The 21,643-nt window shown below is 40.7% G+C and overlaps 1 protein-coding gene across 1 annotated transcript in view; it reads right to left on the reverse strand.

Moving 5' to 3' along the window:
• Nucleotides 1-955: 955 nt before the first annotated feature.
• Nucleotides 956-21,643, reverse strand: part of dym (dymeclin) — a 51,329-nt gene continuing 30,641 nt past the window's right edge. Inside the window, exons 15-17 of the mRNA XM_042395437.1 lie at nt 14,074-14,256; nt 11,690-11,803; nt 956-2,502 (exon numbers count right to left, since the gene is read on the reverse strand). Of these exons, the coding sequence (XP_042251371.1) occupies nt 2,353-2,502; nt 11,690-11,803; nt 14,074-14,256 (447 nt within the window). The 3' untranslated portion in view covers nt 956-2,352. The remainder of the gene's footprint in view (nt 2,503-11,689; nt 11,804-14,073; nt 14,257-21,643) is intronic.

A 21,643-nucleotide genomic window follows, 5' to 3' on the forward strand; every position in this document is an offset into this window, starting at 1 on the left:
TGAAGCACAGAGTTGCAGTTTACGGTCGGCGCCATCTTTCCCGTTTGGAGTCAGGACCTTCCAAATAAGGAGTGTGTGAGCAAACTGTCAATCACAGCTTTCGATCAACACCCTCATAGCAGGCATCAAAGCTACTGTAAGTCTTCAAATCTTATTAACGGAGCAATGATTTCCAAAATGACCACCAGCACACATATTAGAGGGCCTGAACTTAGCGATTGAGACCATAATGACTCATTGAAAAAAAGTATTTCTTGAGAGAAGTTAATGCTTTTTGAATGGGAATCAATTGGAATTAGGGATTGTTTGGAGCCAGTGTCTAGCGGCCGTCGGTGGTGTTGCACTTTAAGGTACTTCTGCATTGACTTCAGCCTCAAGCCGTGCTAGCTGCTGCTTAGCTTATTGACTTCATGGAGTCTCTGCCTGGTGAGCTCACTGTGATGACAAGACTCCAAGAATTCAATCTGTAAAACCACAAATTTTTATGCTTTGGTTTTTTGCATGAATTAAACAAATTACATATAATGTGTTAATGCAGAAGGGCTGATTGAGTGTTTCCCAGTTTTGTGCTAAACTAAGCTAATAATCTCCTGGTATCAGTCTTCTCATCTAACTCTTGGCAAGAAAGCGAATGTATATCTCCCCAAACTATTCATTTAAAGGATCACAAGCAGAAAAGGTTGGAAACCAGTACATAGCATCCCGGTGCGCTCATATTACTGGGTGCTGTGGGAGAGAGTTTGCCTCAGTAATAAGAGGAGGCAGAATTATACAGTGAATAGATAGAAATATTCAGTAGTATGTTAAGTTCTTGACTGACAACTCCTGTGCTCTCCAGCTGAAATAATCTATGTGTCAATGAAACAACTGTATTATTTTATAGTGACAATATAATCCCCTTTTATGTCTACAGTCATTCTTTTTCATTTTGCTTAATAACCATGTGACACTTAGGTTGCTTTGATGTAATATTTTTATTTAAACTCCTATTTTCAAAGTAATATTTGCCACAAAATGACAGCTGTTGTCATATTATATGTAATAATATAAAGCCAGTTTCCCACCTGGAAAGAATTAAAGAATAGTACCACTGTTTCTCTTTCATTAGTAGTAGATATTTCATTACTACTACCATCTACATTTGGAGGGGCTGAATATAAAAAAAAAACCAATATACATGAAAATAAATAATTTTATACAAAGTCTCTAGTTAAACATGCAAATAAAGTGACAAATTAAAGAGACAGTTGTAATTATGCGCAGTACAACAGGAGATTTAATGACTAGTTGAAGTACTTGCCTTGGGTTACCATCAGGAAAAAAAATGGAAACGACAAAGACGGGGTAAAGTCAAATAAATGGGCTGGAAGCTTCAGTGAAATCACATGTATCAGAGTGATGTGGACTGCTAATATTATCCAGGGACTGAAATTAAGCATTAATTAAACTATAATTCAATGTGGGTTATTGGAGGTGGACATCAAGCAATACTGGTGGGCTCATATCTGAAACCCCCAAGATATTACAACAAAACAGAGGACTTTCTGTTGGTGATCAGCTTGATTTCTCTGACTTGTTTTAAACTTAATTTCACACAAATCTTTTATACAAACTCTTTGTATTCAGAGAACAATATGTGGTCAAAATAAAAAGCTAATTTATGAGATAATCATATCTAAAAGTCAATATTTTACAGGATATTCGTGAGATATACGCTGCGTTTTCCAAAAATGTGGCTTGCCTTGAATATTACATTGGTGCTATTTCTTAGCATTCAGTGCAGCTGTAAATAAACGTTCACCAGAGCAGTGTAACACTTAGGTGTATATGTTTTAATTGACCTTTTCTTTGTAAGCAAGAAAAAAAAACAACAACCGTGGGATTATCCATCGCCAGTGTCCTGAGCTCCTCACAATAACAGAAGGTTTTACAGAAGAGATGTAACGCAGCATGTGCTGTGGGATCAGGTCAATCTGCTCCCATGTTAAATAGGCAATTCACTACAGGACTGACTATACATGAGTGGGCGCTACTGTGTGAACTGTTAACCAGCACAGACGAAGCTTCACAGTGTAGAAGCAGAGGGATTATTATGATATGAGGAAGAGGAAGAGGGGGGAAAGAAGAGGTTGTGCTGCATAAAATGGAAAAAAAGAAACACCGTTCTGTACAAGGTTGAGGCACTTTCAAAGCAGCGTGCACATACTATAAAGGGTAATGCGCACACACACGCACACACACAAACACACACACCCCCATACACACACACACACACACTCACGCGCTGTCAGTCTCTTTTTTTTTTCTATACTGAACGGGGATGAAGACACACAGTCCACTGCAGCAGATGTTTCAGCCAGAGTCCATGCTGAAGAGCTCGATGCCATGCGGGCTCCAGTGGAGGCCGACTCCAGAGTTGAAGACCAGGGACCAGACGTAGGGGATGAAGAAATCCTCCGGCTGGTCTTCCTCCACGTACTTAAACTTAAGCTCCGGGAACTTCTGTTGACACATGAGAAGAGAAAGAGAGATGCAAGGAAAACTGTTAGGATGAAAAAGGGATTTAAAAAAAAAAAAGACCGTAGGCAGATTTGGCCTAAAATTCAATCATGATGTAAACAGTAATTGCAGAAATTTGTGACGTTTTCAGTGTAAAATAAAATTGTCCTTAAAGGGGACGTATCATGCACATTTCCAGGTCTAGACTTTTATTCTGGGGCTCTACTGGAAAATCTTTGCATAATTTACACTTCAAAAAACTCCTTATTTATCTTATACTGGCTCTGTATGCAGCCCCTCAGTTCAGCCTCTGTCTGAAACAGGCCGTTTTAGCTCCTGTCTCTTTAAGGCCCGCCTCCCGATGAGCCAACTCTGTTCTGATTGGTTAGCTTCCGGAAACTGTTTCTCCGCTGACAGGAGGCTACGTCAACAAACCGTGAAACAAACTACAGTAGTTGGATTTCATTACTTTTTCCCTCGCTCTTAATTTGAAATGTCAATTTCTCAAATACATCCGTACATGTTCAAGCTGATCCGAAATATGAGAGAGGACAACGCAAACAACCCACGGAAAAATCTTAGCAACAAAGGCTACGGAACAGACAGCCATTTATGGACATGCGCTGATATCAGCTTGTTGGCGAGTAGAAAAAAACAACGTTCAGAGCAGGTTAGAAGCCTGCGTTTTTGACTTGCAGCAACTTTGACCATGTTTAACATAGATATCCGACATCATAACAGTATATAAATAACAGAAAACCACAAAAAACAGAATATGTCCCCTTAAAAATTCAAGCAAATGTTGGACACTGACTAATTCAGGTGCAAATGTCTGAACATAGGGTAAAAAACAGAAAGCACAGAGACAATTTCACACCTCCTGCCACATTGGATATTTATAAAGCGCTGCGACCAAGAGAATGACATTTCTCTCACATGGATGGAGGCTATAGGTGCTTCTATACAGGTAGGTTAACTTGTTCAGGCTTCTCAGTAATCACTCTTCATCGGGTACAGTAGCTCTCCGGCAGATGTAATTCCATCCGACTGTGGGGTAAAATTGCTTACAGCTGCCTGCGGGACAGGTATCACTCTGTGGTCCGACCGCTGACCTCTTAAAGGGCTGCCTAATGTGCTAACGTCACCTCCTGACCCAAGCAGTTGACTGGATATCGACAGCTACTGTCTGGCAAATGAAACAGACAGCAGAGTCACTTGTGACTTGTTCATAAAATAGCCACAGAGAAATGAGAAAATAGCTCCATTACAGACCTGACCTCAATTCATAACAAGTAAATACATAAAGAACAAAAGATAATCTGATAAAAATGAAACCAAACATAGAAAGAAGCGTGTCGTTTTACAGAGCGCTCTGTCAGCCATTGTGACCTTATTGTTTAGGTCTGTGGAGAAGTGCTGAGTAACACGATTACCTGGTAACAGCCACTAGACTCAAGACTCAAGCTTCAGCTTGTCTTGACACGGCTTGTTAATGGACAAAACACTCACTGAGCTGGACCGAGAGATGTTATAAGTTCATACTGCAGGTTGTCAGTGAGATTATGTCAGAGGCTGATCAACAGGGGAAAAAAAGGAGAAAACAAACATATTGTGGCTGTGGATGTGTTCTCTACTGTCTTCTGCATATTTCAGATGTTGTATATATGAATTTTATACCTTAGTTTAGTCAATTAAGCCAATCAACAGAAAATAAATCAGCTATATTTTGATAAACAATTTTGTTTCATTGGTTCCAGCTTCTCAAATGTGAAGATTTGATGGTTTTCTATGTCTTATGATATAAAATTAAATATCTTTGGGTTTTAGGCTGCTTATGTCACCATTTTAAGACATTTAATACACCAAAAAATTCAATTATAAATATATAAAATAATAGTTAGTTGCAGCTCTAATTAATTTCATAATATATGTTGTTTCACTGTTTTTAGGATGTCTTTTTAACATCTGGCCAGGGACAACACACAGCCTTCCACATTAACTACTGTTATTTATTACTGTTGATCAATGAACATGACCCCTGTCAATCAAACTAATGAAATAAAACAAATAAAACAAAAGAGTCCAAGTTTCAGCACATTTAGGACAACTTAACATTTAAGAAAACACAAGTCCAGAATCCATCATTTGATTTAATAATAAATGTCTTAAATGTAAACAAGATACTGAACTCCTCTCTGACACAGCGACATAAGAAATACTGGATGTGCGAGTCTTCTGAAACCCGCTAGAAGCATTACACAAGCCCACCGACCAGACCTAACCCACCTAACAGCAGGTAGGTAAAAGAAGAAGAGCATCAATAATACAACGGTACCTCATTATATTCTCCTGTCTACACACGCATGTATATACGCACACGCAGCCAGTAATCAGTCTGCAGTGAAAGACAGACGCAGAGGGCCTTTATGTGGCGGTTGCAGTCCGGTCTATTGAGTCCCGGCTGGCTCTATTCACAGCCACACTATCGGTATCATAATGACACAGACAAGAGGGGGGCTACGGGGTCACAGGCCATATGCCAGGCTACTGAGGCTAGACCACACACCAGTGCCATTGTGATGGCTAGACACAATGCAGGAGCTGTATTATCTGGCTGGTATTTGTGTGTAGGTGACTGTCTCGTAGACAAGCTTACCAACTCATCAAATGTTCATACGACACTGACGGCGACGGTTACTCAACCCAGGCTCACTTTCGCTTGTAATATAATATCGTTTTTAATTTTTAATTTTAAGACGGAATCTTTTTTTTTTTTTTTTTTTTTAGCGGCTTTTGCTGATCACAGAGCAGAAACAAAAACAAAACAGAAGGTTAGTTGAGTTGATTAATAACTTGCAATAATTATCATGATATATGAAACATAGCCAATTATGATAATGAGGTCATTGAGATAATTAAAGCATTAATCAGCAAACACTGCTATGTCAACATACTTTCAAGCAACACGTGTGGTATTAATATCATTGAAGCATTAGGGAATCTAATTTTCCATTCATTAATGTGCAAATATATGTAAAAATGCTCCAAAAGCTAATCACATCATCTATACGGGGAACATGTGGTGTAAGCAGTATTGTCATGTAAGTTATTGTTTTCATAAGAACATGTCTGTAGACGTTATACGCCACTGTGGAAATAAAAAGGTTTCCATCAAGGCAGAACAGTAAAAGATCAGTTTATTGTGACTGAATATGAGGAGCACTTCATCATAACTCGTGAATGCTGCTTTCACAGTTTACAGGAACAGGTAGGAAAAAAAAATAGAGCACGGATAAGCATTTTTCCTAAAATGATAAAAGCTGTTAGTGTAGTGTTACATCAGTATAACAGGCGGTACATAATCTGACAAGCTGTGGAGAGACTGAGAAGTGAGTAAAAATGATGCATCTTGTGCCACTAAAACAAACATCTTTTATCTAAGAGAGAGATTCTTGACAAAAATGCCCACTGGAGAAGAAAATTATGAAACTAAATGACAGCGATATACAGTCTCCCTGTGCACATCCAGATATGTTCACAAGAACACAAAATGAGAAGAAAAAAAAGAAAAATTATCCTTGTATCACAGTGGCAAACGTTTTTTCTCCTGTGTCTATATTAGAGGGAGCACCGAGGGATTTGGTGCTTAGGGAAGTCTTGGATATCACTACATGCTTCACAGAAAGAATGTCCCTTCCAGGCTCCAGTGCTTTCTTGGAAATATCAGTCAGGACTGCCACATCCTGTCCCCAATATTATCTTGGTCCCTTATTCTGTCCATACTGCAGCTTCCTCTCTGTACATATCTCCTCTGGCACTCTGTTGCCGTCTCTCTCTCTCTCTCTCCCTCCCACCCTCCTCTGTTTTGCTCTCAGTCTGGCAGCTGTCTGGGCCCACTTGGCCCAGGCTCATATCAGTTAGTTATGGGTCCTGGCGGGTCAGGCCCTCGCCCCTGAACACAGACTGACTGGCTGGCCTCATATCTTCACTCAGGACTCAGTGTTCCTTTCCCTCCTCTGCACGCTGCCGTGCTGTCAGAGCTCAGCCAGACAGAGAAGAATGCAGCTAGGGAGCAAATATGAACTGAACACACACACACACACATACACACACACACACGTACACACACAAATGTGCACTTACACGCAGGTACACACACAAACATTGAAAGGTCATCTTTCCAAAAAAAAAAAGCTACTGTATTAATCTTTCATATAAGTTCATGGTCACGAGGAGTCCTACTCAGAATTCAGTGTTTTTAGCAACACTAGCGGGGTGGCTCTGTGGTTGTAAATGTCAGTCTGCAGGTCGGTCGACTGTTTTGGTCCAGACTGAAATATTTCAACAACTATTGGGTGAATTGACATGACATTTTGTAAAGACATTCACGGTCCCCTGAGGATGAACCCTAATGACTCATGATGCAGTGACTTTTCCTCTAGCGCCACTAGTAGGTCAAAGTTTTCACTTATCCTGTGAAATATCTCAACGTCTAGTTGATGACCTAGCACAAACATTTACACATTCATTGTGCAAAGTGGATGGATCCTTTGCTGATCCCCTGACTTTTACTCTAGCATCCCCATGAGGTTCACATTTCTGTGTCAAGTCTAAGTTAAGAGATGACTCAACAACTATTCAATGGACTGCCATGAAACTTGGATCAGACATTCATGTCCCCCTCAGGATGATTTGTAATAACTTTGGTGATCCTCTGACTTTTCATTGAGTATTTTTCATCAGTATTTTGGTTTATGAACTTACAAAACTAATGCTTAACTTTGCTAATTAGCAAATGTTAGCATGCTAACATGCTAAACTAAGATGGTGAACAGGGTAAATATTATACCGGCTAAACATCAGCGCGTTAGCATCCTGATGTTAGCATTTAGCTCAAAGCACTGCTGTACCTCAGAACAGCTTCAACATTATATGTTTTGACGATTCAGTTTTTAATGCTTCTTGTGAGTCCACACTGAATTAGTGAATCACCCCTTCAACACATTATATCATTGTAAAGAAAAGGCTTGTAGTAGTCATTCAATTTAATGATAACCACTAGTAATTTCAGGCCATATTTACATTAATGTGGATAAATCTGAAATATATATTTATGTCGTCCTTTCAGATAAATTTCACTGTTTTCATTTCTTGTCCATTCTTCCAAATCACTTGAAGTGGTCATTGTAATATTTACACTGGCAATTCAACACGATGGTATGGATGAAGCGGTTTATCTTTATTAGTGCTGAAGCGATTAGTCAATTAATTGATTACTTGATGAACACTACATTAACCAACAATTTCAGTGATTGATTAACTGTTTAAGTCATTTATCAAGCAAAAGTAACATTTCCTGTCTCCAGCTTATCAAATGTGACGATTTGCTGATTTTGTCTGTTTTATATTTATGTAAATTTAACATATTTGGTTTTTTTTTACTGTTGTTTAGACAAAATGCAGCTCTAATTTTCATGAGATATTTCTTTCTTTACTTTGTCGTCTTATATAATGTTAATACAACTCACATTCTGCAATCCTGTTCAAGTATTTCTAAGACTAGAGGCTAGAGGTTTCTAATTATATCTATTATTGTGTTCTAGTAACCCTAAAATATTTATTAGACCATAAAGTAACCATATTATAACTTCAAAAACCTTGTTAGCCCAAAGTCTGCCAAGCCAGATCTGTCTTAAACCCTTGTCTGGAGATTGGTCAACAATTATTTTCATTATTTATTAATTTGTTGACCTTTTCCATTTAATTGATTGATAATATAGTATATAAAACAGTGAAAATGTGCTTGTTTACTCACAATACAGAAGCTGGGACCAGTGACTTTTTCCTTGATAAATTACTTGTTGATTCATTTTCTGTTGGTCAACTGATTAATCGGCTAATTGCTTCACAACTAATCTGAACCCTAAAGTTACTGCATTGATCTTAAAGATGTTTGAGAGTGAGAAAACCTTAATGTGTGGGAAAGTAGGGTTGACCCGGCCATCAGACCTACAAAGGCCCAGGTACTGACTGAGTAACAGCTGGTTTGCTCCCCCCACCCCCTCCATCCTGAGGAGCCAGAGAGTCTGTGGGCTATCGCTGCTCAATAAGGCAGATTTCAGCTGGTCAGGCTAAACAACACATTCCTCAGGCACTGCCCATGAGAGCCACTCAGCCTCACACACCCTGAAACAACACACACATACACAAAGAACGAAAGAGAGAGACGGTTGAGTGACGAGGCACTGAGGGTCGTCCCTGGGGTATTTACCACCTTCTTTTAACCCTTTTTTTTTCAGTTAGGAGCTCATTTGCATGTCTACGTCTTTGTGTAAACGCCTTTAAGTAAACAGGCTTTTTTTGTAGTCTTGTGTCTACAATGTATCCCTCACCTAAAACAACATGGTTCTGTTCTGTTCTATTTACTTTACAACTGTCAGCCCCACCACCCCCACAAAAAAAAACAGATTTCAAGGCAGCAAATTTAAGCAGCTTCCACTCAAAAGAGGAAAAATATGGAAGTTTGGTTTCCATGTGAAAATAATAATATTTTCATGTTGTTTTAGTGAGACTGCTCTGTCCGCGCAATAACATGCAAAAACAATAGGAAAATGTCTTCTTCCTCATCTTTCAGTTGTCTGTCCATTAAACCCATCATCAGACAAAATTCAGTTATTCTGTTTGAACTTAGTTTAAACTTATTTTATCTCTCAATTGGTGCTTATATTGTGTTTCAGTATAGATGAACACATAATTTAGTTTATACATATTTTTGTTTCTGTTGTCAGACAATTGTTGCTTAAGTAATCTGGTCAAGACTCATGCATGTTACCCGCTGATCAAGGCTAACAGTAGATCCTGTGATACTGCAATGAGCCTGTAAACCATAGACTGTATATCAAAATGGACCTTCCAGATAAGGAGTGTGGGGTGTATACTTGGGCTAACGTTAGCTACTTTAGCTATATTGTGCTAACAGGGCAGGTATCATAATCAAGTGATGTTAAACTTACAGAAATATTGCAACAATAGTCTGACTCAGTCTCAGAGCCTTGGAAAGCAGCTGGTGGGCCAACTGTCGATCACAACTGTCAATCAACGCCCACACGGCGGACATCAAAGCCTGCTATGAGTCGTCAAATCTCATTAACGGAGCAATAACTTCCAAAATGACCGCCAGCATATTATTATTATTATTAGAGGGCTCGAATATAATGATTGAGACCATAATGAGTTGTTGAAAAAATATATTGATATTTCTAGAGAGAATTTGATGCTTTTTGAACAGTAGTACATTGGAGCAGGGATTGTTGGGAGCCAGCATCTAGCGGCTGTCGTCGGTGTTGCGCTTTCAGTTTCTTCCGCATCGGCTTCAGCCTCAAGCTGTGGTAGTTGCTGCTTGCTGTCATCTCACTGTTGTATGTTGGGAGATGGAGAGATCGCTTCATTACATTACAGCTACAGTGTCTGTAGCGCCATTCACCATTCTTTCATCCACACTACTACACAACACTAGTGTTTTCAGATTTATCCTCTCGGGAGAGGTTTATCAAACTGCTCTTCTGTTTTTGGGTGAGAATACTGGATCAGTGCAGACAGAAGGCCAAAAAGGAAAAGAAGCTAATTAGTGCAGACATGGCTGCAATTTCAGGAATTCAGATTTCCAAACAAAACTGGTAACGCACTGACACATGTTGTGCTACTTTATGTAACTGGTGTTTTTTAGAAAGGAACAAAAATATGTTGTTTATTTACGATATATAAATGGAATGATATAATTTATTTGTTGATTATCCATTTCTCCTTTCCTTACATCTCTTTCTAGTCAGCCCTCTCCTTGCATGCACAACTGATTGAGACACCAATACTCCCTCTAAGAGCTTTTACTGAGTAATTACCAACTTTATCGATGATTCCACACAACATTAATCCAAGCTATGGATTTTCGCATTGGGGGCTGAATAGTAGAATGAGCTCATAAGATGAAGGGATGCGAGAGGTGGAGAGACAGCTGTTTGTTTGAGCGATGGTACCATCAAACGGCTGGGACTTCTCCCTGAGGAGACATTGCCCAGATATTCTCTTCACTTCACGTCACCCTGTGGAACTGGAAAGCACTCAGATGTAGGAGAGTCAATGTGAGTATCAAGAACACTTTCACAGAGAAACAAAGACTGGCACACATGGTTGCACACTCATCAAAACACAAACACACACACACACACAGTTACACGTCTCAACACAGAAACGGTCATCTGCAAACACACACAGATGGAGAGGAATGACACACACTTGTACCACACACACACACCACAGCTGGCTGCATGAGCGTGCGCTACAGGTACAGCGCCATCGCTGAAGGACGTGGCAGGGTTATCCACATGGCTCCATGTGTAATTCTACGGCTATACGGTCGATCGCTACATTAGCGCTCCGAGGCGCTGACAGAAGGAGAGAGACAGAGAGAGCACACGGACTCGTGGCCACGCACCATCCCTCTTCCACATTGGCCAGCAAGACAAATGCCTTGCAGCCAGCCGCCAAGTATAGAACATGAAACACATGATGAAACATGCAATTAAGAGCTTCGGTGCTGGTGAGGAGCGGAGTAGGGAGACCGCTGGTTACATATTTCCTCACTGATTAATGGAGGAGCACTGGGAGGGGCAGGGGTTAGCGATCCCGCCAGGAGTGTTGGGAGTGTTGGGTAACGAGGCGCAGTGGCAGATTTATGTCCCCCCCACCCTTCCCCTCGATCTTATGTGCCCATGACAAAGTGCCCCCTAGCCCCCCATCCCATCTCCTTGAAATGTCATTACATGTTCGCTTGTAGCAGGCCAGCGGAGATGGAATGAAGACGGGCATTAATGCTAATGAGAATTGGGCTTTGGCCTTTTGTCTCATGTCCCAATGGCTCTTTCCATCTTCCCCTCGCCCCAGTCCATATCCCTATCCCATACCTCTCCCTCTTTCACCTGTTCAGACAAAACTCATTTTCTTTTCCTCACTTCCCGGCAACCAATCGGCAGTACCTCACAGCCTTTGACAACACACTGTACCCTCTACACATGCATCTCCATGTCCAATATGTACCACTTCTTTGTTCTTTAGCTGGTCTCATGTTTCACTATTCCTCGTCTACATGTAGTGCGTCTGTCTGTGTGTGTCTGTGTGTGTGTTTGTGATTTACCTTCAGTCTGTCCGTGGGCAGGGCCTGGGCTCCTTTCATGATGACCTCCTGAACCCTCTCAACTGACAGGTCACTTCCAGCCTGCTCCAGACGCTGACTGAAGAATCCAATCACCTAAATGTCACATGAGAGAGAAACACTTACATTTGGTCTGATAGACATGATTTGTAATGAAAACTGTTTTTGTAAGGGTTAAACATAATGAATGATTATGAATTTGGTTGGTGCTATTTTGCGTTAAAGTAGACACGGGTGGGCTAATATCATAGGACAACACTGGATTATCATAAATATATTGGTATTAACGTTTATGTTGGCTTCCAAATGTGTATATGATTTTATTTATAGTTAATATTTGAACTAGTTTAATATCAATGATGTCAATAGTTGAAAATGTTATATTTACAGTTACTGTCATCTCAGACAATTAGGTTTTTAGCAATATGCCTGACTAAATAAAGGCTTTTAATACAACTTCTCTCCTTGCTCTGCCCAAACGTTTTCTTTTCAGTTCAGTTTTTTAATCTTCAAGAGAACCCAGATTTCCTGCTTGTGAAACTGAGTAAGCAATTGGCCTCTCTATCTTTACTCAAACATATCTTAATCACAAAACAAAAAAAGAATACCTGCTGATATATTTAGTTATTGGTCTCAAAAATCCAGTATCGGTCTGGGCTCTAGTCTAAATCTTTCACCATTAAATCCTGTTCCGTTCCTAAAGACGCTGGATCTCATGCCATCTTGATCTCATTGAAGCTTAATATCAATTCCCAGTTCTGTCATGGAGCCCTTTGACTCGTCTAATCCCAGTGTTTGGAGCTGTCACACTGAGATTGCAGCAGCCACACCCTATATGATGACACTGGATGCAATATGGAGATCTAAAGTTGGTACAAAATGACATCATACCACATATAGAGGGCTTTATTCTGTAAACATTAACACTGGTTAAAGTTCCAACCTGTTCAAAACATTAAGTGTCAGAGAAATCGCTGTTTAATCTATATAGCTAGCTTGTTATGATCTGTTTGCTTTGAGACAACATTTTGCTACTGGCATCAACAGCCAACAAGACAAATTCATGGGCTCTCATGTTTCCTAGCAACAGTATAATTGCTCCAAAAAATGCATCTATACTATGCAGTGATACATACTGTATAGCATCATTAATAAGCCAAAACCAGGCTTAATGAGACTGATTGACAATCTTTGCAAATAAAAGTTGAGGCAATGGTTGTAAAACTGCACAACTTGTGTTTTTATAGATGCTACAAACACTGGCTTGGATAATATGCCTGTAGGCTACATACTCAGTAAACACATACATGAAGTATTTCAGATTACAAACTCACCATAGGGTTTGAGCATGTTTCAACCCACTTAAAATAAGCACTTCACTGGAGCTCAAATTATCTGATGCCTCCTGGGTTTAAGCCCCAACAAGAGATCAAGGAAAGTGTATTTTGCATTTCCACCGCTGTGCTAGGTTCCTCCCTGGAGAAATAATATTTGAATATTTGATAATTAAAAACTCTGTATTACTAATTCTTTTTAATGCTCTTTTTTGTCAAACCAACAGTGAAAAATGCATCTACAGGCAATGTTTTCTCTGCTCACGCTCTGTGGCTGCTTTAGAGAATTCAAACACACCAGAGCCCTGCATGAGCAGTGTGTGTGTGTGTATGTGTGTGTCTACATCTATCTAATACTAATCTCTTCATTAACTCTGAAGGCCTCCCATATGGGGTTAATTTAGAGGAGCAAAAAAGCAGGCCCCTCATCCTGAATCTCATGCTCACACACACAGATTTGCAAGCACAGGGAAGGCTTCGGAGAATAGCCTTAGGGAGGCTGACTTAACTGAGGGATTCTAGCAAGCATGCTTCCCCTCATACTTATGGATAACAGCAAAGCTCATGGCAACGTATGCAGCAACCCCCATCACTCACACATACACACACACACACACGCCAAAGGGAGACTGGAGCCTGCCAGCTTCCTTTCCTCCTCTACATGACTAATACAGCTTTGAATGACAGTTTTCTCTTGCGCTGTCCCTTCCTCCCCCATACACCAAACACTCTCAATGAATATTTGACACAGAGCCTCTCGACACAAGGGGACTGATTAATTTATCAATACTACTTAAGCTCACAGAGCTCAGCATGCTGTACAGTCCAACTGCACAGTATGTTAACAATGCAGCTCCCCTATGTTCCCGCACTGCCTGGATTTTCGAAACTTTCAAAGCAGATGCAGAGGATATGCGGAGGAAAAATCTGTATAACCTTGATCTGTGGCGTAATCACCGCAAATCAGCCAACACCATGAGGTTTTTAAAAAGGCTCCCAGGTCCAAGCTTCTCTCAGTTCAAACAGACTGACCGTGTCCAGGTTCTGCATGATGTCCTGGAAGGAAGGGTGTGTCCTGAACTGCTCGAAGAGCTCCCTCTTGTAGAGCAGCGCGTACACCAGGTTGGGGTTGTGGTGGAGAGAGTTGCACAGGCAAGAGTTGATGATTTCCAGCATCATGCGGATCACCTCCTCAATCACATTCAGGTCCTGGGCCTGGGGGAGAGGGAGGATGTAAAGGTTAATTGGTTTCCCACTACACTGGTTTCACTTATAATGGTGTTTTCAAATGATTTCTTCCTAATAGATTGATCAGCGGGGGGGAACAGAAAGGTGAAAGAAATGTCAGAAGGAGAGAGAGAAAGGAGGAAAGAACGATGTTGTTACTAAGTTGTCAGCCAAGGTGACCTTGTATGTCACAGATCAAGTCATGTCACAGTATGTTTCCTGTGGGCAAAGACAACTGTCGCAAGGGACAGGTGACAGTATGTGGGAAAGATGGAGGGGAAAGACAGTGGGGCTGGAAGGCTGACATGATGAGTTATTTCAAAAGTTATTCACACAAAGTAGACTTGTGACAGTAAAAGGCAGGAACTTTCATGCAGAGTGTGTTGTAGTTAAAAGAGTTCAAGCTCAAATAATAGCTCAAAGAGTTAAATGAGAAGATCTTCCACTAGCAGGTGGTTAGCTTAGCTTAGCACAAAGACTGGAAACAGCTAGCCTGGTTCTGTCCAGCAGTAACAAAACCCACCAAACAGAACTTCCAAAGCCCAAACTAGTCCGCAACATAACACTGGAAAACACGATTTAGTTTTAGCACAGATTGAACCAAATAAGCTCTAACATGTTAAATGGGTGAGCTTTAAAGGGGCTTGTAGAGTGGATTTTGGTCATTGGACAGATTAGGTTAGCCATCTCCCAGTTTCCAGTCTTTACCATGTTCATATTTACCACACAGTTATGAGAGTCGTATCAATATTCTCATCTAACTTTTGGCAAGAAAGCGAATAATTTACAGAAATGCATTTCCCAGTTCACACTCTCCGTCTCACCTCAGGAACCAAATTTCTGACCAAAACCATGTAATTAGAGCTGAAAGCAAGCCTGCTTGGATCCAGTTTGGTATTAGATATATTGACGCACATACTCGACACTCACAGCAATAGAACAGGACCCCAACCCACCTGATCAGAGTCAATATAATTTAGATCCTGGGAACCGAGTAGACCTGTTAAGACGTCCTGTTTTAAGAAGTCTAAACTAATAAGAACAGTCAGAAGAATACACTGAGGTACCAGTTACAAAAATCCAAAGCAATACAACATCCATTCATTAAATCTTACATTTGTGAAACTCAGTTTTGAAGGTGCTCGTACTGCCAGTGGTAGCTCTTAAAATAGTTAACCTACAGGTCTTTATTATAATGTACTATATTATTATTTAAGTTTTGGTAGTTCCAAAAGTCACTCTTATTATTAATACGGAAAATCTAAGACAAGGTATGCCAAGATCTAATCGGATCATCTCCTCTACATGGGAAACCTGCATAGAGATTCTGTCATGCATTGTTCTGTAGTAACTGTGTTCACAATAATGTGTCTACACAGACAGACAGATAGACAGACGCCACCATGACGAGATAACGTCCCACATGGCCTGTTCGGTGGTGGCAAAGAAAGAAAACTGCGGAGAGACTGTGAAAATGAATAATCTTTAAAGAGATAAAAACCAGGCGACATGAATTGGCAACTACAGTTCAAGAGATGATGTCTGATTTCCCGTGGCGTGACTATGGGCAGAGCCTTTGCAAAATCTATCATGCACTGATGGTATTATAGATAAGATCCCATGATGATGCAGTCGGTTACAAAAACAATCTAAAAATACAAAACAATGAATAGTGCCATAATTCAGCTCAGTAAAAACAAACAGTGCCAGGAAAATGGACTTCAGACACCATGTTCTGGTTTTCAGCTTGTCTTCTCTTTCGTTTGCCAAAAAAAATAATAAAAATGACTGCCTTTCAATTTAGTCAAATTTAGAATAATAAATGTATTGGTAAAAGAGTACTAATATCCGCTTGGAAGCTCATTTGCCCTGATGTTTGTGTAATCTATAAACAGTATATCTGTGTTGCACAACAGAGCCAAGATGTACCGGTCAACGGCTAAGACGCAACTGAGACAAAAGACGCAGACTGAAAGAATGCAGGAGTCAAGAACATTCAAAGCTGCTTAACTTAATGCTATCGAGTACTAATGAAATAAGTCCATTGGTAGAATGACCACCGGGCCTGTCTGACCATTAGACCGACTGACAAACCCTACGGTGCATGCTTGTGAATAAATACACAAAAAACAAGCTAAACACAATGCAAAAACTTCAAATCAGCCTTTAGCCTCACAATTACAAAGAAAAAGCCTTAAAAGAAAAACAAGGCAGACATCTAAGATAACTTGCATGTGTCACTTTCATATTTTTTCCTAAAACACTTTCTACTCTGTCATTGTGAGTCCATCGTGTGTGCGAGCTGTTGGCCAGGTGGAGCCATAGAAAGCCACCAAATGATGTGAATTTACTATGGACACTCAGTAGGAAGTTCATGATGAAGTGGGATAAAATATTTCTGTGCACATTATAGAGCTACTATACTGTTTTGATAGTAATTTAAGTCACATTCTGAGCAATTATGCCAAACATTCACTGGTTCCAGCTTCTAAACCCCATTTTCTTAGTCTTGTATGATATTTAAAAATTAGTTTTGGACTGTTGGTTGGATAAAACAAACAGTTTGAACATGTCAACTTTGGCTTTAGAAAATTGTGATGGCAATTTTTTTTTTTTATTATTTCATGACATTTTATGGATCAAACAATTAATTGAGTAGAAAATAATCGGCAGATTAATCAATAAAGAAAATGATTTTAGTAGTCCTAATACACCTAGCACTCTCATTAGAATGAACAGACGCCAGCCCAGATTAGATAAGAAAAGACTGGAGCGCACTGATTGATTTGCAGCCTTTAATAGTGCACTATTGAAAAACACAAAACACATTTACTAAACCAAGTATGGTAGCTAGCCTATGCTAGAAGTTTAAGCTCAATTGACTCAGTCAGTAGTTCCCACAACTTTAAACACCATCCTTGCTTTACAGGAAGCCTTGCCTTAGACAGTACTCATCAGCCATTTCCTCCGGGATTACATCGTGCCTCATTTCATTTCAAGTGTGTTTCACTGGAAGTATTACAATTCCAGTTAAATACTATAAATTAGAATAAGGTGCAGATGAAGCCAGTTTAATGCAGAGATGTATAAACCATTGAAGCCCTCCCATAAAAAAAAGCTTGTGTCCTATAAATATGAGACATATTTTAAATCTTAGAAAGTGAAAATAAAGAACACATGTTACCATGGACAAACAAGATCTATCATTGGGAAAGAATATGGGCCTTTATATTCTCCATGGCCAGACTTAACCTTAAGGATTCATTTTCATGACAAACATCATTGTTCTGATGATGACCTGTTTTGACCAAGAATTTGTTAATACCAGCTAAGACCAGATTCAAAACAGCAGCCTGGCGAGACTGCAACGGCAAGCTGATTGGAAGCCGAGATTCCACCTCAAATCTGGGCTAACCATCTGTAACAGAACTGCATGTGGTAGCATTTTATATTCCATCTTCAGCTCTCTGCTTCGGAAACAAGTCCTTATCTTATAAATAACTTTTCTTGCTGTGTGGCCCTTTCTTTTTTTTTTTTTTTTTTTTCTCTTTTCCCTTTTGCCATATCCACACATAAGCATACGCACAATGTCGTGCACACAAACACACACAGTTACCACCTGACAGTAGGCATAGGGGGATTACAATGATTGTAAATAACTGTGTTCTGTTGTGCGTGGACCATGAATCAGGCTTGCCACACAGATGCAATAATTTCCACAGGCGGGCGGACGGAGGTGTGTGGTGGCGTGGAGCTTTAACAGGCAGACGCGAAGAGGCAAGTGGAATGCAGGAGAGCCGGCTATAATGAGGATTGATTGTGCGTCTGGAAGCAGAGGTGGTTCTCTGCGCTCGACTCCACTGCCTAGCTAGACCTGCTCTACTCTGTTCTGCTTTGGCAAGCCATAATTAGACAGAAAAGCGGAGACAGATATGGGAGACGACCGAGTAGGAGGAAGAGGAGGCAGAGGGAGGAAGACGGGAGCAAAAATGAAAGCGTAGAGGAAGAGAGTGGAGGGGGGGCGGGAGGGGTGGGGTGTTGGTGGAGAAAGTGAACACGATGAAGAGGAGACAAAAAGGAAGAGAGGAAGGGAGAGTAGGGAGTGAGGGATGCCTAGTGTGTTTGTTCTCTAGCTCTGCACCCAGCTTAATGAGATTAGCCTGGCAGGAAAAAAATGCCACACTGGGGAATTCAGGTCACATGAAAATAGGCTAGCTAGACATCTGCCTGGCCCTGTGTGTATGTTTGTCAAGTGGATGAGATTAAGAGGTCCATGGTCTACTTGAAACCCAGACAGGATTTAAATATCTTGGCCCCACCTCTTCCACTTCCCACTCTGTTCTCTTGCACTTGTCCCCCCCCCCCCTCTCCCAAAAAAAAACGTATCCTCTAGACAGCCAGAAAACACCTGACATGTGTTTGTATGACTGCATGAAACCATTAATGCCTTTCGTTTATTTCTCTCTCTCTCCCCCCTTCTTTCCCTTCCCTTTCCTCCCCTCCTCTCTTCTGCTCCGTCTCCTCCAGTCATGTGCTATTTTCCAGCCTCCTGCATTGTCATTTAGTCACAACCGCTCATGCCGCTATTTCTCTCCACCCAGGAAAACACAGGCCTCAGACATGAGCTATATCATTAGTCTCAATGATCCTGCCCCATTTTACTTGTATCACCATTTACACAAACCTTACACGAAGACTGCGGGTATGCGTATACGCCTGTGTGTGTGTGTGTGTGTGTTTGTAAGCTTTTCCATCTGTCTGATTCTGCTGCTAATTCTTCAACATGCTGGGCACAAATGTGTTATGTCTGCAGGTATGTTTGACCTTTGCTATCTGTCTGACAAGGAAAATTATAGAGTTTGCAGATGCAATCTGTGCCTGGGAAGGACAGAGTGTGTGTGTCTATGTGTGTTGCCGTCCTATCATACCCATGCATATTTTTTTTTTTTTTTTTATGCAAGTGTTTGTGTGTGTGGACAGGGTGTTTAGAGACACAGACATGTAAATCCCTGTAAAGTAGGAGCTGGCATCATTAAACCAATAGCTTAGTGATTCCCTGGCTGGCCCCGCTGCTCACTGCAGGCTGTTGCAGGGCAGACAAACCAGACATATTAAGAAAGAGTACTGACAAAGACAAGGGCATGGAGATAAACACCGAGAGATACCTGGAGGGAAAAACAGAAAGAGTCAAAAGCCACGCCTAAAATCTTTTTTTTTTTTTTACCCTACCAGAATACAAATCATTCAACAGAAAGACAAGGAATATTTGCATTTTCATCTCTGATGCCATGTCATCATGTGAGAAAAAAAACCCAGAGAGAGACAGAAAATATTGAGAAGTAATTTCTTGTAAGAACCAAAGGAAACCACTAATTTAAAAAGAGTGATGGTTGGAATAAAAAGACAGAAGATGGAAAGCATGAAGAGAAGAATAAAAAAAAAAAAAAAAACACACTATGTGGGCAGACAGAGAGGGTCAGACTGGCTGAGCAGCAGCAGCCTGCTCTGTCTTTTGGGAGTTTTTTAAATAGGTCATTGTCTGACCTGCATTATGGTACCACGGCCATGTCATAATCACACCATTTTGTAGAGCATTGTGCCCAGGTCAGCCTCTTATTACCCCATAGCCTCATGCAAGCACAAAACATCCTTTGTTGCACACACAGAATGAAGCAAAAGACAGTGTTTGCCCCCCCCCCCCCCCCCCAGAACAACAGCACCATCAACACTGTCTGCGTCTAGGATCGGAAAGATTGTGCTAGACAAGTGCTACATCACTGTCTGTGTGGAGGGGAAGTCCAGCATATTTGCAGACAGACACCTTATTATCAGTTTAAATAAGCACACCACCTCTCCAAGACATGGCTAGCACTAACAGCAGGGGTCCGGGGGGGCGAAACAGCAGTGATGTTGGCGATGACGCCTGTGATAATGATAAAAAAGATGACGCCAACGGCCGCAACAGCACTCTGACAGATAGGTGGGCAGTGCTAATTGATCTGCTGCGAGCTGTGCTCTGTTGTGCTGTGCCCGATCAGGAAAAGACCAGGGCACAGCGGGGCTGCCCTAATTACCATTTGGAAGCAGACAATCATTAGGACCCCGTAGCACCTGCTGTCTGCAGGGGTGCCACTCCTACTGCCGGTGAATAAATACAGAAAGAGTCAGAGAGAGACAGAGGATAGAAGATGAGAGGGCGACAGATATATAGGAAGACAGGCTAACAAGTAAACTAACAGCTAGGCCCAGCATCGTCTAGGCAGGTGAGAAAAAAATTCGTAGGATGAGAGACTAAAAAAAAAACCGAAAAGAAAAGGGTGGGGGAGTGAGGGAGTAAGTCAGCTCTCCGCTCTCAGCAGGATACAGCCTTAATGAGTGGAACACAAGGGAACAGACTTACTGTATGTTGAGACTGAGTGGATGACATAATGAACCACATAAGAGCGTCAAAGTCTTAGAGGTTACTTATAATTTGTGAAGCTCAACCTTATCTTAGATCATTTTATTCAGTGTTAACTTTTATGGAGACCACCTAAGACATGTGAGTTTGGTTCATTACAGGAGGTGAACAACCTTGGTATTTTTAAACCCCATCTTCTTGGGGCTCGTTACGAACAAAACACCTCAGAAACAGCAAGGTATATTTGATGGAAGCAAGCTCACTTCAGTTCTTATTAGCCATGCAATGGCTAGAGGGATGGCAGTGCTGGTCTGTCCGTTGCTCCAGACTGAAATATCAGGACGACTGTTTGATGGATTGCAATGACATTTTGTACAGACATTCATGGTGCCCAGAGGATGAACCCCACTGACTCTGGAAATCCAATGACCTTTCCTCCAGCCGTCACCATGAGATTGACATTTGTATTTTGAAATTTCTCAACAAATATTGGATTGATTGCCATGAAATTTGGTGTGAACATTAATTTCCCTGTCAGGATAAATTGTCAATCAGGTCAATATTTGGTTTATGACTGAATACTTGCAAAACTAATGACATTCCGATCAAGCTATACTTTATGTTTATGCTTATGCTGCTAAACATCAGCATGTTAGCATTGTCATTGTGAGCCTGTTAGCATGCTGATGGCAGCATTTAGCTCAAAGCTACACTGTGAAAAAGTATAGCAGTACAGCTGTACTTGTTTAGGTGAAGCTGCATTTGAGTTTTTGGTGCAGTTGTTTTGTATAAAGATTTATTTGTTTAATATCTTTGAGTCTGATGTGTTGATACTATGTCACCAAACAAGTAATTCATAAGTTCCTAATATATGTTAATAGTCCTCATGTACTGTTAGACTTTAGGCCACAAGTCAAAATCTTCCAACTGTAGGCAAACACATTATTATTAAATGGTATGAAAATGTAACAGGCG

Source organism: Thunnus maccoyii, chromosome 19, assembly GCF_910596095.1.
Source record: "Thunnus maccoyii chromosome 19, fThuMac1.1, whole genome shotgun sequence".
NCBI classification, from domain to species: domain Eukaryota; kingdom Metazoa; phylum Chordata; class Actinopteri; order Scombriformes; family Scombridae; genus Thunnus; species Thunnus maccoyii.